Source organism: Crinia signifera, chromosome 1 (genome assembly GCF_055691185.1).
Source record: "Crinia signifera chromosome 1, ASM5569118v1, whole genome shotgun sequence".
Taxonomy (NCBI): Eukaryota; Metazoa; Chordata; class Amphibia; order Anura; family Myobatrachidae; genus Crinia; species Crinia signifera.
Window position 1 is genome coordinate 286,717,019 of NC_139217.1, and position 16,924 is coordinate 286,733,942.

The window sequence follows — 16,924 nt, forward strand, 5'->3', positions numbered from 1 at the left end:
ACCCATAAATGAACATTTAGAGACTTCAAATTTAGTATTGGTCTGAAAGACCCGTCTGGTTTGGGCACCAGGAACAGCGTGGAGTAAAAGCCTTTCTTCCACTCTGTCTTGGGGACTAGTGTAACCACCCCTTTTTCCAAAAGGGAGTGCGCTGCTCTCACAAGAGCTGTACGCAGCCGTGCCTCCTTTGGTAAGGATGTGGGAATGAACCTCTTCGGAGGTGGCCCTCTGAAAGGGATTTTGTAACCCTGTGTTATGATGTCTAGCACCCAGGCATCCTGGCCTAGAGAAGCCCAAGCGTCCCTGAAGTGTGTAAGACGCCCGCCCACTTTTGTCACTGTCGGGCAAAGCCCCTGACAGTCATGCAGAGGGTTTATCCTCTCCTTTATTGGCAGGCTTCTTGTGAAAAGAGCCAAATTTTGACTTTTGTGTCTTGCCTCTAGAGGGCTGAAACCTTCCCCTGAAAGACTGTCCTCGAAAGGACGCACCACCTCTAGGGGAGGGCCGAAAGGACGGCTTAAAAGCAGAAAATCTGGATGTCTGCTTTGCTGAGGAGGCCGGCAGAAATGTACTTTTGCCGCCTGTGGCCTGTTTTATAATCTCCTCTAATTCGGTACCAAAGAGTACCTTTCCTTTGAAGGCTAATGTTTCCAGAGCCTTCTTGGACTCATTGTCTGCTTCCCAGGCTTTAAGCCAAAGCACTCTCCTGGCATTAATGGAGACTGTGGACACTCTGGTTGCCATTTTAATAGCTTCCTCCTCTGCTTCAACTGCATATTCTGCTGCTGCCTTAATCTTTTCTGCAAGCAGTAATGCACCCGGGTCAGCCTGCAGCATGGTGCATAATTCACCAGCCCACTCTATCATGGCCTTAGAAACCCAGGCTGAAGCAATAAGGGGTCGTAAGGTAAACCCCACCCCTTCAAAGATAGCCTTGAGGTTTCCCTCCAGCTTTTTATCCACAGAATCTTTAAAAGCTGCACCGCCTTGTACTGGTAATACAGTAGCCTTGGACAAACGTGCCACTGAAGCGTCCACAACTGGGACCCTTTCCCAGAGCTCCGCATGAGACTCTGGCATGGGGTACAGATTAAGGAATCGTTTTGGCATCTGAAGCCTCTTATCAGGAGTTTTCCAAGCCCCTTCTAACAATTCCTGTAACCCCTCATCTGAAGGAAAAGTAACAGCCTCCTTCCGCTGTCGCTTAAAAACACCTTTAACAGGAGTCTTATCCTCCACAGTCAGCTTTAAAGCCTGCTTCACAGCTACAATGAGATCCTCTATACCAGCAGCAGAGTTCTCTTCCAAATCATCACCCTGATCCCAGGGGATGTCAGTATACTCTCCTTCCTCTTCATCTACCACAGTAGTTAAAGCATAAGACCTTCTAGGGGTCCCTGCCACATCATCCATTTTGTCCAGCATTTCACTGAACCTGTTAATCCCTTTTGCAGTATCCTGCATCACCTGGATAAGTGCAGGATCTGCCTGGGTAAGAGGCAAGGAGCCAGACGACTGCTGAGATGATGGCATAGGTCTCTGTGATTCTACCAGCCCATCACTCTGCCTGTCCAAAAGCTGCACCAAAGCGTTTACTGACCTGCCTAGGGCCCTGGCCCACGCAGGTTCCATCTGCTCTGCCCTATGGGGATCACTGCCCATGGGTCTCACATCAGCGCAAGTAATACATAAGCCCCCCTTGGCCATCTGCTCAGGGACAAACTTTTGTGTGCAAACATTGCACGCGCTCAGTGCATTAAGGGCTCCCTCCCCCAAAACCACAGCCTGATGCTCAGACATGATGCAAGTGATAAATGTATATCTATCAGTATACACAGTGCAAACAATGTACAAGCGTTTATACAGAGCAATGCACCCAGTCACTTATCTGTCTGTTGGTTTCAACTGCGGGGAAGCGATGCCCAGGAAATCCAAGTCACTCTGCCAGGATCAGTAAGCCAGCTCAGCTCCGCTGCAAGCGTTCTGAAAGGCGCCAAAGTCAGAGTGAAGGAAGAGACCACAGGTCCCTGCTGCTGCGGGGTCCGTGACCTTTTGGCGCCAACCACCCCCAGCAAGCCGCTCCTTAGGTAGGATTTCCTAGTTCCAGTGTCTCCCCCTCAAATGGGGATCACTTGGAACATGCCTGTCACAACGCTGCTGTCCTCTCATCTAGGAGCTCAGCGTGTAAGCTCCGCATAAAATGGCCGCCGCCATCACGGAGCGCCTGTCCCCCATGATCCCCACCTAAACGTGGAGCCGGTTTCAGGGTACTCCGGAGCCCAGGCAGCCTTTTAGAAAAGGCTATAAGCGCTGCACAGGGAGACCAGACAGTGTCTCCCCTGTGCACAGTGAGCTGACAGGACGCGCTTCTGTCAGCTCCTGCTGCGCAAGCAGTGTGAGGATTCACTATGAGAATCCTCACACTGTGCCTACCTAGCTAGGGTCAAAGTTAATAAAATAATAAAAATCCCCTAACTACTCTAATTCTTCGGCTGCTCCTGCAGCCCTTTAGAATAGCACCCACTCCAGTGGGCACCTAACACGAACTGAAGAGTCCAGGGATGCAGTAGGGGAGGAGCCTACCCTCTAAAACTTTAGGATAGGTGCCTGGCTCCTTCGGACCCTCCTACATCCCAGTGTTGAGCTGTGTCACCAGGACCATTGAAAGAGAAATGAGGTATGTATAATGTCAGGGACATCAGGGAGAGGAGCAATAAAAGGAAAAACCCGATGCTTGACACTGAGGCTCTTCAAGTCCAAAATTGATTTATGTATATAAATATACATTTTTGGGGAGAAATACAGATGGGATGGTTTAGAATGGTAACATTTTTTTCCCAATGGAAGGCATCCACACTAACGAAGCTGTGGGCAAATGCTAGTAATCAAAACGATTGCTGGTACTTTTTAAATCCCGGGTACTGTGCAGGCAGTTCTCACCGCTTAAGACATAAGTATGTAGCGCTAATGATGATTGCATAACCACTGCAAAGCTCTAAAATGCAGAGATCTCCTCTCTGCTCTGATATAAAACCAAACAGCTAGTTTAATTGACATTGAGACAAATGCAGACTCCAAAAGGTAGTCAGAACTAGGGAGAAGATAAACGGGACAGACCTTCCCTCTGTCCATGCCAAAAAAGCTGGCGACGAAGTTAGTCAAGGTCTAACTACATCCTGGCCATGGCTTGTTTAACCTGCTGCCATCAGGCAGACGCTACAGGGCTATTCCCACCAGAAGCCTAAGTTTCTTTCCTCAAGCGGTTCACCTGTTGACAAGTGAACTCAGGAACACCTCACTGTCTAGTCGCGCCATAACCCTTTGCACATAATCTAACACGGTGTCCCCTCGGAATAGCTTTCTATATGACTGTACACGTTCCCCCACCTGTTTATATTGTTTATACTGTATGCTGTTTACTTGTTACCCACCTGGCTGCCGCACAGCAAACCGAAAACAAATTCCTAGTATACACAAGTATACCTGGCCAATAAAGCTTCTGATTGATGCCCCAAACTCTTCCTCTCTTATCCTCCATTGTGGAGATTCTATCGGTCGTATATTTGGTGGAAACGCACAAATGGACATTCTTTGTATGGGCAGATTATAAATTTGCATGCCCGACTATTTCTACTGCTCTGCCCAGAAATCTCTAAGAGCACCCACAGCTTAAAATGTTTTTTAAAACATAAACCTACAATTAATTACTCTCTTAACAACACTATATGGCAAGTTTGGTTTTATCGCAAATACATTTGCTAGGATTCAGACCATATACTTAGGAGTAGGGATGCCAATCCCGGGGCATTTTTTCAATCCCGGGATCCGGGATTGAAAAATGCTCAATCCCGGGATTCTCGGGATCCCGGGATTGGCATCCCTAATACAGTTCTGCTCCACACATACCCACCCCCACACCGGCCGACCCGCACATTTACTTACATTAGCGGGCGGGCGGCCGGGAGTGGGTTCTGAGGTGCACGGTGCCTCCAGGCTCGTGCACCTCCTTCTTAGCAGCCAGGCCGCAGGCCGGAAAGAATGCGGGCGGGCGACGTGCGGAGGAGACTGGAAGGGGGCGTGCACAGCAGAAGGCTGCGCAGCGTGACCTCTACTGTCACGCTGCGCATCGCCGCACGCAGGGGTCAGGATTCGGGAGCCGGGCAGCGTCTGAGCTAGTGCTCAGATGCTGCCCGGCATTAGACTGCGCATGCGCAGTCTAATCCCGAAAATCCCGGGATTGGATAATCCAATCCCGGGATTGAAATCCCGGACTTTTTTAGGCCAAATCCCGGGATCCCGCCGATCCCGATCCCGGGATTGCCACCCTACTTAGGAGGCTCCTCTTACTCTACAGCATGGGTCTTCAAACTGTGGCCCTCCAGATGTTGTGAAACTACAAATCCCAACATGCCTTGCCACAGTTTTGCTATAAGGGAGTGTTAAAACTGTGGCAAGGCATGCTGGGATTTGTAGTTTCACAACATCTGGAGGGCCACAGTTTGAAGACCCATGCTCTACAGCCTTACCTTTTCCTCATCTAGTTTATATCCCCTTTGACTAATCAGAGGACACCAACCCTCCCTGACTCCTTTCTATTACCCACAAGGATCTGCTTATAACATAACCCACCCACCCCCCTTCTAACCACCTCCCATTGGGACACTTATATTGATATTAGACACACATGAGTAATTAAAAATTAATTATTAATGTAAATTAATCAAAGTCTAACAGAAAGTCTTGGGTCACGACTTTCGATCCGTCCTAACAGCCGTGACCCTGGCCTGATTTCGTTTTGCTCGACAGCATATCGCCAGGCGGGATTCAATGTCCAGCTTGGCGATCGGCAAAAAGGGGGCTTGTTTGCGTAAACAGCCGTGGATTGTCGAGATTCGTCCGTGATCGTGACAATTCACAGCTGTAAATCGACAAAACAGGCCTGTTCTGTTGATCTGCCTCTTTAATGCTGTCGGACAACAAAGCATTGAATAGGTGCCCGCTGCTATTTCCCCCATCGGAAATAGCGGTGAGGATTGTATACCCCCTGAATCGCCAAAGTGTATTCCTCCTGCCTCTATCCCATTCACATACTTACCTTTAAAGTTTCTATCAAACTCAAAATAAAATAAAACTTGTTCAGCTGAAGATGACCTACAGTAGCTTTACATACCCACTTTAGCATCTGCTTCTTCTAGTCCTGCATTATCCCTTATGGAAGAAGAGGAATCTACAATGATGTCATGTCTGTAAAGTAAACAGTAAAATTAAGAATAGCCATTAATATACAGCAATAGAACCATTTTAAAACAAGGCAAGACAGGCAGTTGTATAATAAACATTATTATAAATAGAATACATTTTTTGTAATTACTTTTTCTTGTGATTTTTTTTTTTTGCTACTTTTGTATGAAATATTGTGTGTGGAAGATGGGGTCTCTAAGGCCGTTTTTGGCTTTAAACTCACATTATGCGGTTTTTGTTATAAAAAGATAGTATACATGTATTTTTATATATTAAGCTCGGTGAAGTGATAAAGTGTCTGGTTTTTATCACCGGCCAATCAGCTCCTACCTGTAATTTTTCAAACCAAGACTAACTTCACAGTTGGGAGCTGATTGGCCGGTGATAAAAACCAGACCCTTTATCACTTCACCAAGCTTAATAAATCTACCCCTCAGTGCTCAGCCGACAGCCAGATCTGGATTACGTCACTTCCTGTGTGACAGCACAGCTGCAAACAGAGGTGGAGACTGGACACAACCATAAGGCACCTACCACTGCATTCCCCCATGGGCCCTCTTGCCCCAGTCTGACACTGCCTCCCAACAACGGGGAAATTGTAATGTCACTGCAGCATGCAAGAAGGTGGCTGGTAGCCCCTGATCAACATGGCATATTGCTTATGTGCTCCTTCACATACAGGGGCATGTATCTCTGACCCACTTTGATTCATTTGGAAATTGTACATTCAGGTGTTGGAGTTGCTTGCCTCACATTTAAATTCATCAATGCAGGAGCTGATACAGGGGCATGACATGTGCCCTTTAATACATTTCCACCAGTATGTAAACGGGAAAAATGAAACAGATTGTATGGATCTTAAAGTTTGGCAATCAAGTTAGACTATTCTGATTATTTCACTTGAGTTTTAATGTAATTTATGAACAAAGCCTTGCACTACAACGCAGACTGGAGAGAACCGTGGGGATCTGTGCATATAGTGCTAGAACTAGTGCATTTTACAAATACCAACTGTGCCTGAAACTACTAACACAATGCTGTTCGCATAGCTTTTGGTTAAAATGATCCATTTCTAAGAGTACAACATACTGTATATTCTTAGTATGTTCTGTACTAAGCTTGTGAGCGGACAATATGTAATATCCCATTTTTGCAATACAAACTCTTTATAAAGCTTCATTTCTATTACAGGTAAAATAGGCAGTAATTTGCACAAGATGCTATTACTTGCGCACGATCAGAAATGGAATACAAGAAACATGACCATCTGCTTTTCAGGTCCCTTGAGTGTTATTTTCTGCACACTACTTCGTAAAGCTTGCAGTAGACATATAAATTACAGTACTGTAGAACAAACACTGAATATTAAAGTCAAGGCTTGCAGAGCCATCTCGTGGTGGTTTTGATACACACGTTCCAGAAACAGCTCACTTTCCCAATGAGTAAGTAGTAAAGGAATTAAAGTTGGGTCCTCATACATCTATACTATTTTGCAAAATCTAGAACCAGTCGGATGGCATCACTCACATGCTCCTCCCAAGCTAGAGTACTTTTTCCTACATTTTGTGCCTTAAATAGCAAATACTGTAAGTAACATATTTACGTTTTATAGTCAAAAAGTAATCAGTATAAAGTAGTAGATCAAGCATAATGATTTGTGGCATAAAGCACTCGTAAAGGACCTCTGGTTTTTCCCTATTTAACCATATTGCCTACTTTTCCAGAATTGTGGACTCTCTAATTATGTACTTGGGGTTCACTTGCAGGGGCTGCAAATTCCCATCCCAAATGATAATCAAACGACCGTGTATGAGCACTATATGCAGTGCCCATATGCCATTTGTCCAAAGGCAGTGAGCGAAGGTTAGCCTGCAGGCATTACAGGGTGTGTCACCTGCATTTACTGGCTATCCCCCAGAAAATAAAGGCGTTCCCCACCTGTTGGGAGGGAGAACTACAGACGTCATCAGCGGCTTCCTTCACCCCATGGCGTTCGCAGCACTGAGTGAGTCCTGGCTTACTCAGCGCTGCCAGCAGGGGGAAATTCATTCGATGGTGATCTATTTTCCCCGTTTGCATGGCTGCAAACGCATTCAGAGCCATGCACAGGGGCGGGGGGGAATGCAGGGGACGTGTGTTGAGCAGGGCGGCAATTACCTGAACACTCGCAGCCCAATTTAGGAATAGATCATTTAGAGGGTGAGATCATTTAGAGGGTGATAAACACCCAGCCAATCAGCTCCTAACAGTCATGTTATATGCTGTTTTAAAATTACATTTAGGGGCGGATTAGCTGCATCTGTATCCCTCTTTATCACCCTCACATTTATCTCTTTTAGGCTTAATACATCTGTCCAGGGCTATTTTTGTGCAGGCTCCAGCAGGAACTGTGGCCCTTATTCTAGTTCACTCTTTCTGACAAAATATTTCTTACATGGACAAAACCATGTGCACTGCAGGTGAGGCAGGTGTAAAACCCCACCCAAATCTAATTATCTCTGCACAAGTAACACCTGCCTCACCTGCAGTGCACATGGTTTTGTCCATCTAAGAAATATTTTGTCAGAATGAGTGAACTAGAATAAGGGCCTCAGTTCCTGCTGTAGCCTGCAGAAAAATAGCCCTGCATCTGTCCCTTTATCTTTGGTCACAAATTTACATGGAATTGGAAAGCATATTAAAACATATTTTAAGAAAATCGCATTGCATCTAGTTCAAAAAGCACACTGCTTTAGCATAACATGTTTTTTGAGCTAGATGCGATGCTATCTAGTCCAAAACGCATAGTGCATACAGTGTGCATTGCACTGTGTATGGGCAACAATACTCCTGTGCAGAGTCCAGGAAGCCTGCGTCCATTGACGTACACCCTGGGTTTGGCACACCTACAAAACTGGGGCAACACGTGCCTGTTTTGCAGAATGGCCCCAGATGCCACCTTTAATCCAACCCCCAAACATGGAGTACTCATACACTAAAACAGATCCCACCATTGTATTCGTATGTAAACCATTGTGTTCAAGTCCAGCTCCTCCCCACACTAGGGAGTTGAGCGCATGCCACTCCACTGACTTCGCGCTTCCGGCAGATGCACATAGCCTGAACCCGGAAGTCGCGTCTGCCAGTGTAGCAGCGGCGTGGATCACCAACGGCGTGCTGCAGGGCTCTGCAGACGCCAGACAAGTTTCCAATGACAGCGAGGGACGGTCGGAGTAAGGAGCAGGAGCCAGGTACGTGCCGGTGCACCACCAGTGGTGCAGGGACGCCAGCCCCTGGTGATACTATTGGAGCACCAACGGTATCAAGTAACTTTGTTTCCCACCCACCACCCACCAACCCCGGACTGCCAATCCCCCCCCCCAATATTCACCGCTGCACAGAACACCTAGCCCGGTGGACTGGACTCAGTGCAAGCCCACCCCCACTGGATACCTGGAGACCCCATCATCCCCCACCCGTCTCCCAGTATCACACCGGAGGGAGAGTCATACCAGACCGCAGACACACAGTGCAGCGGTACTCTCCCCTCACTTCCCCCACAGCACCAGCACTGTCAGAATATTTTGGTTGCAGAGCAGTTTATACTTATACACTGTGTCCAATACCAATAAATTCTTCGTGCTTCACCCACTCATATCTGCATCTTTTCTTACCGCCGACATAACACACCATCCCACTTATTTGGGGACACAGTTATAGAGCTAGTGCGCTGGTCATTATCTATCTATTTATCATAACTGAAATGTTGTTGATTTGCATGAACTGCTTGAGGAGATTTTTCTTTGGAGTGCCGCTCCGCTGCCGAAGTCTGTATTATACTAACAGAGAAGGCACCCAGCAATTTGCAATCTGCAGAACGAGAGTGCCGAACCACCACAACATCATTTAGCAGTTATTAAGGACGAAGGGTGCTGACAGAAGCAATGTATTCCTTTATTAGGTACTTGTGGATTATCACGGCTCCCATCGCATGCCAAATGTAGTGGCATGCGATTGGATACGATTTTTGCAGTTTTTAGGCATTTTTTTCAAAAACGCATGCAATCGCCTCGCATGCGATTTGATCGCATGCGATTTTTAACAGAAAAAGCATCCAAATGCATTGAAATTTGTATCAAACATGTTCAATGGACCCCAAATGTCATTTTTCAGGCTGTACCACCCCCACTATCAACGCGAACCCGAAGCGTGGCGAGCGCAGCGGTACGCGTCCTACGACCTTTTCATACCCCCACTATCCACGTCGGCGTGGAGTTGAGAATAGAAAGTGTGGCGAGCGCAGCGAGCCCCGCGGACACTTGTGAAGCCCGCGAGGGGACGCGTATGCCTGTGAAGGTATCCGTGTCCGCTCGCCACGCTTCAGGCTCGGTGGCTCGCTGCGCTCGCCACACTTTCTATTCTCAACTCCACGCCGACGTGGATAGTGGGGGTATGAAAAGGTCGTAGGACGCGTACCGCCGCCGCTCGCCGCGCTTCGGGTTCGCGTTGATAGTGGGGGTGGTACAGCCTGAAAAATGACATTTGGGGGCCATTGAACATGTTTGATACAAATTTCAATGCATTTGGATGCATTTCTGTTAAAAATCGCATGCGATGCGATTTTTTGCTATACGATGCACATCGTGGGAGCCGTGATTGTCCACAAGTACCCTTTATTATAACCTACTACTTTAAAGTCGGATCTGTTTTGTCAGAATCTGCCTTCAATGCCGTTGGTTACTGCAGCATTGAATAGGCAGGGGCCCGCTAATTTCGCATGCAGAAATAGCGGTTGGGATTAAATACCGCCCTAAACTTCAAGAAACATTGTTTTTCAACATTTGCAGGGATTATGCCAATTGTCAGATCAAATCTCTGCAGTGAGGGGAAAGGATATTCAATGAAACACATTTATTCTCAAGCATAAAATAGGCTATTATCATGTGATTTCCCCTGTGAGTGAAACCCTGATTTTGCAATTTTCTCTCTGACTTTACCTCACAGCCTCTTAGGCAAAACCACGTTGGTAAGTGATCGCAGCATTAAAAAAAAAACGTACAGACTCACGGTAACTCATTACATTTAGCATTAGAACTTTACACTTCACATTGATTTTTCCTTACATTCTTAAACTTTTATCCAATACAGAAGATTGCTCTTATATACAGTAAAAACCAATGTAGACTACACTTACTGGTTGCTTAGCCCTGCTCTGGAATATGTAACATGTCCCACAGTTTCCTCTTCTGTGGCAGAATCTACACTTTGGTCACCTAAACAAAGTACAGGAGAGAGAAAAAAAAAAAAAAGGAACAGAAATTAGTACTCTAGTTATAAGCAAATGTGTTTAATAAATATGGTTTATTTCGCTGACCACCCGCACACTTGCTGCGGGGATGTAGACTTCACAACTTGGTGGTTGTTTGCTGGGTGGGTATTTCCAAACCAGTAGAGTAATGTTGGTTACATCCAATGAGATAAAACTCAGTAAAAATAAATAAAACAAACACATGCTAAAACACAGTTGTTAAAAAAACATATTTCCTCTTTGGAGTTTTTTATACTATTGAATGAAGATAGGCTTACTCCTTAACATTTAACATTGATTAACATAAAACCTTTAAGTATGCATGAGTAAGGGGGAATTTAATTAGCCCATTTAATTTAACAGGGGTGAAAACAGGTTGGTAGCATCAAGATTTAACGCTTGATGCGGTTTAATTACAGACCCTTTTTCTCGCCTATTAAATTATCTGTTTTCAAGAGTTAACCCATAGAATGCAGGAGAAGTTCCCAGGTCTATGAGCCATTATAATTGCAACACCTGAAACAGGTAAGCTAATAGGGATTTTCTTTTTGGGTCAGCTCAGAAAGCATAAAAACACAAAAATAGACAGGATAAGCTCACGGAATAAGACTCGAAGAATCTTATATGGTCATGCATTAATAAAATCAAGATTGTTATGTTGATAATGGGCATCTATCAGTGATTTGTTCCCCTTCATCATAAAGAAGATTTTTTCTGAAACTGGCAGTTGAAGATCATTTAGTCAACTGTAATTATTTCAATATCTATTCAAAGCCTGAGGAATGAGGTATCTCCCAAGAGGAACTACACTTTCAGCAGCAATAAATCAATTTGAATAATCTGTTCTTTTAGTGAAAAAAAATATATAGTACACATGCATTTAACAGTCACTAGAGACTAAATATGAAAAAAATCTGCATCATTAAACAATAATATTCACATTTCTTCAGCAATAAAGTGGCATATTAGAACATCCTACAGAAGCCAATCACTCAAACGATACAGATCCTCAATGTGAGAAAATAACTGAGTAGACAGGTCTTAAAAAGGTAATATAAAAACCATAGCACCTGGGAAAAGCAATGCCACTGTAACTTTAAAGAAATATCTAGACCTAGATGACATTTGATCTATCTGTGTAACTTTGATCTTTCATTTTGTTTACATATGTTGCTGGAACTGACTAAATTATTCTTTTTTTCTGTACCCCTCTCCCTTTTTTTCCGTGGTTAAAGGAAATAGTAACAAACTGTATTAAAAAATGATTGATGCGATATATATGTATCTGGAAACACCAAACAGCGGCAGGTGAGAAGTGTCTCATGTATGTAGATTTGTTATTTGACATGTTACATATCTGTGTGGTGATGTTACCTGTGGCAATATCAAGTTATGTTTAACAATTGCTGGTTTCATTTATGTGATATATTAATTCTGTCTGCAGTTAAAATAACCCCAAAGACTGGTTATTGTTTGAAACAATTAAATATGACAAATTGGATGCATTGTTAAGCTAGGTACACACCTATACAAATATCTGGCCAATCACCGGACATCAGGTGAATGGCCAACATTTGCATATTGTAGGTGTGAATGCAGAAACATTAGTTGATATATAGCTTGAATTTCTTCTGTAACAGTAGGTTCGGGAGGTTACATTTTACGAGCGGCTTAAAATGCCCGACCTCTTGATCCCATAGAAGACTTCAAAGCATGGAGCCTAATTCAGACTGGATCGCAAGGCGTATTGTTTTCTCTCACGGAAAAAAAAAACATGTTGCATTGCAGGTGGGTCAAGAGTAACATGTCCAAAATCTCACTGCCGGTCTTCTTTTTTTATCCGCACCTTTACCAAGCAATCTTAGGGGATCCCTTTCCTTGCATTATGTGCCTAAAGTAGGAGTCTTGGCAGTTGTGCGTCTAGGGAAAGCTTAAATTTCATCTGGCCTAATACCAATTGATTTGCCTTCGATCTTAATTAGTAAACGTTTCAAAACCTCTACATTTTTTCCACTAGCAATGTTGTATCAATGGAAGTTACTGATCAGTCTTCCACCCCACTTTTCTTCGTATAGTCCTGAATCTCTTTAGATTTGTTCTGCGTACAGGTCGAACAGATATGGTGAAAGGATACAGCCTTGTTGTACACTTTTGCCAATATTCTACTTGATCAGTTTAAAAGGAATAGCTTCTTGATCAATGTAGAGATACTGTAGGAGGATAATCAGTTGTTCTGGTATGCTCACATTTCTTAACCCCTTCATGACAGAGCCAGTTTGTGCCTTCATGACAGAGCCCTTTTTTTCAAATCTGACATGTCTCACTTAAGTGGGGATAACTTTTTTTTGCTTTTACTTATCCCAGTGATTTTGAGATTGTTTTCTCGTGACACATTGTACTTCAAGTTAGTGGTAAATTTTGGTCGATACAGTCTGTGTTTTTTTGTGAAAAATACCAAAATATCGTGAAAAAATGGAAAATTTAGCAATATGCAAAATGTCACATTTTCTGCTTGTGAGACAAATAATCATACCACTCAAAATAGTTAATAACTAACAAAGACCATATGTCTACTTTATGTTGCAATCATTATTTCAACCTCCTTTTCATTTTTTTGGACACTAGGAGGCTTCAAATATGACTAGCAAATTCTCAAATTTTCAAGAAAATTTCAAACACTGATTTTTTTAGGGACCAGTTCAGTTCTGATGTGACTTTGAGGGACTTGTATGTGAGACACCCCCATAAATGATGCCATTTCAAAAACTGCACCCCTCACAGTATTCAAAACAGCATTTTGGAAGTTTGTTAACCCTTTAGGTGTTTCACAGGAATTAAAACAAAGTGTAGGTGAAATTTCAAAATTTCTTTTTTTTTGCAGAGTTTCAATTTTAATACATTTTTCTAACGAATACAGTAGATTTTACTAGAGAAATGTGACTAAAAATTGATTCCCCCAATTCTTTTGTTTTCAAAAATATCCTATATGTGGCCCTAGTGTGCACGTTGACCAAACCACAGGCTTCATAATAGAAGGAGCACCTACTTGATTTTGGAGCCTCCTTTTTATGAGATTTTTTTTTAGGCACCATGTAGGTTTCTAGGCACCATAAGTGCTAAAAGTTAGGAACCTCCCCCAGAAGTCACCCCATTTTGCAATCTACACCCCTCAGGGAATTCATCTAGGGGTATAGTGTACATTTCAAACCCCCAGGGGTTTCACCAATTTTGGTACAACTGGGATGTGAAAATGGAAAATTACATTTTTTTACACAAACATGCAGTTCTGGCTCAAAATTTTTCATTTTCACAAGGAATGAAGGAGACAAAGCACCCCAAAATCTGTGCCCCAATTTCTCCCGAGTACGGCAATGCCTCACATGTGACCAAAAAATACCAGTTGGGCGCATGGCAGGACTCAGAAGGGAAGGAGTGATTTTTGGATTTTGCAGCACAGATTTTGGTGGAATAAATGGTGGGTGCTATGTTGCACCAATACAGTGGAACCCCCCCACAAGTCACCCCATTTTGCAAAGTACACCCCTCAGGGAATTCATCTAGGGGTATAGTGTACATTTCAAACCCCCAGGGGTTTCACCAATTTTGATACAACTGGGCAGTGAAAATGAAAAATTACATTTTTTTACACAAAAATGCAGTTCTGGCTCAAAATTTTTCATTTTCACAAGGAATGAAGGAGACAAAGCACCCAAAAATCTGTGCCCCAATTTCTCCCGAGTACGGCAATGCCTCACATGTGACCAAAAAATACCAGTTGGGCGCATGGCAGGACTCAGAAGGGAAGGAGTGATTTTTGGATTTGGCAGCACAGATTTTGGTGGAATGAATGGTGGGTGCCATGTTGCATTAGCAAGACTCCCAAAGCACCAATACAGTGGAACCCCCCCACAAGTCACCCCATTTTGCAAAGTACACCCCTCAGGGAATTCATCTAGGGGTATAGTGTACATTTCAAACCCCCAGGGGTTTCACCAATTTTGATACAACTGGGCAGTGAAAATGAAAAATTACATTTTTTTACACAAAAATGCAGTTCTGGCTCAAAATTTTTCATTTTCACAAGGAATGAAGGAGACAAAGCACCCCAAAATCTGTGCCCCAATTTCTCCCGAGTATGGCAATGCCTCACATGTGACCAAAAAATACCAGTTGGGCGCATGGCAGGACTCAGAAGGGAAGGAGTGATTTTTGGATTTGGCAGCACAGATTTTGGTGGAATGAATGGTGGGTGCCATGTTGCATTAGCAAGACTCCCAAAGCACCAATACAGTGGAACCCCCCCACAAGTCACCCCATTTTGCAAACTACACTCCTCAGGGAATTCATCTAGGGGTATAGTGTACATTTCAAACCCCCAGGGGTTTCACCAATTTTGGTACAACTGGGCTGTGAAAATGAAAAATTACATTTTTTTACACAAAAATGTACTTCTGGCTCAAAATTTTTCATTTTCACAAGGAATGAAGGAGACAAAGCACCCCAAAATCTGTGCCCCCATTTCTCCAGAGTACGGCAATGCCTCACATGTGACCAAAAAATACCAGTTGGGTGCATGGCAGGACTCAGAAGGGAAGGAGTGATTTTTGGATTTTGGAGCACAGATTTTGGTGGAATGAATGGTGGGTGCTATGTTGCATTACCAATACAGTGGAACCCCCCCACAAGTGACCCCATTTTGCAAACTACACTCCTCAGGGAATTCATCTAGGGGTATAGTGTACATTTCAAACCCCCAGGGGTTTCACCAATTTTGGTACAACTGGGCTGTGAAAATGAAAAATTACATTTTTTTACACAAAAATGTACTTCTGGCTCAAAATTTTTCATTTTCACAAGGAATGAAGGAGACAAAGCACCCCAAAATCTGTGCCCCCATTTCTCCAGAGTACGGCAATGCCTCACATGTGACCAAAAAATACCAGTTGGGTGCATGGCAGGACTCAGAAGGGAAGGAGTGATTTTTGGATTTTGGAGCACAGATTTTGGTGGAATGAATGGTGGGTGCTATGTTGCATTACCAATACAGTGGAACCCCCCCCCACAAGTGACCCCATTTTGCAAACTACACCCCTCAGGGAATTCATCTAGGGGTATAGTGTACATTTCAAACCCCCAGGGGTTTCACCAATTTTGATACAACTGGGCAGTGAAAATGAAAAATTACATTTTTTTACACAAAAATGCAGTTCTGGCTCAAAATTTTTCATTTTCACAAGGAATGAAGGAGACAAAGCACCCCAAAATCTGTGCCCCCATTTCTCCAGAGTACGGCAATGCCTCACATGTGACCAAAAAATACCAGTTGGGTGCATGGCAGGACTCAGAAGGGAAGGAGTGATTTTTGGATTTTGCAGCTCAGATTCTGGTGGAATGAATGGTGGGTGCTATGTGGCATTAGCAAGACCCCCGAAGCACGGTGAAATGATGAACCTAATAATCCATAGATGTGTGGTATATTTTGAAACACTCCTTTATACATAGGCCGGGTTTGTCGGGGCAAGTTTCACAGTGGAAAATAGTTTCCTTTCTTATTCCCTTTTTATAGCAAACTTTGCACCTTTTTTGTGTCCTGCCCTTTCTTGCAGTGGAGGGGATTTCGTTGGGAAAATGCTACCCTGGTACAATACGGGGGCCAGTACTAGAAGTACTGGGGCCCTCTGCCTGCTGGTTCCCAAATATTAGGCCCTTTATGACTTCCTCTTGAAAGTGCATAAATGTCCCCCTCTGGCCGGTAGAACGGAATAGCACGTAAGCGTTATACAGTGCCATCTGGATGATATACACGGCCAGCTTCTTGTACCAGATATTTGTTTTCCGCAGGGCACTGTACGGCTTCAGTACCTGATCTGAAAGATCCACTCCGCCCATGTACTTATTGTAATCTAGGATACAATTTGGTTTTGAGGTGTGGGTACTGGTACCTCGTACAGGGATGGAGGTGGTACTGTCTCCATGAATTGTTGTCAGTATAAGGACATCCCTCTTGTCCTTATATTTGACCAACAACATATTTTCGGTGCATATTCCCCTGCTTTCACCCCTTCTCATTACTTGGGCAATGTGCGTTTTTGGGAGGCCTCTTTGGTTCTTACGCACAGTACCGCAAGCTGCTGTACCTCTTGAACCAAGGGCCTTAAACAGGGGGATGCTGGTGTAAAAGTTATCCACATAGAGGTGATAACCCTTATCCAGGAAGGGGTGCATTAAATCCCAGACAATTTTTCCACTAACACCTACGAGGGAGGGGGGGCATTCTGGCGGTTCAATTCTCGAATCCTTCCCTTCATATACCCTAAACTTGTGGGTGTACCCTGTGGTGCTTTCACACAGCTTATACATTTTTATGCCATACCTTGCCCTCTTACTGGGAAGGTA

General features: G+C 44.0%; 1 protein-coding gene across 1 annotated transcript in view; it reads right to left on the bottom strand.

Moving 5' to 3' along the window:
- Window positions 1-16,924, bottom strand: part of CAAP1 (caspase activity and apoptosis inhibitor 1) — a 49,998-nt gene that overhangs the window by 20,513 nt on the left and 12,561 nt on the right. Inside the window, exons 4-5 of the mRNA XM_083185350.1 lie at window positions 10,415-10,493; window positions 5,171-5,244 (exon numbers count right to left, since the gene is read on the bottom strand). Coding sequence (XP_083041476.1) covers window positions 5,171-5,244; window positions 10,415-10,493 — 153 coding nt within the window. The remainder of the gene's footprint in view (window positions 1-5,170; window positions 5,245-10,414; window positions 10,494-16,924) is intronic.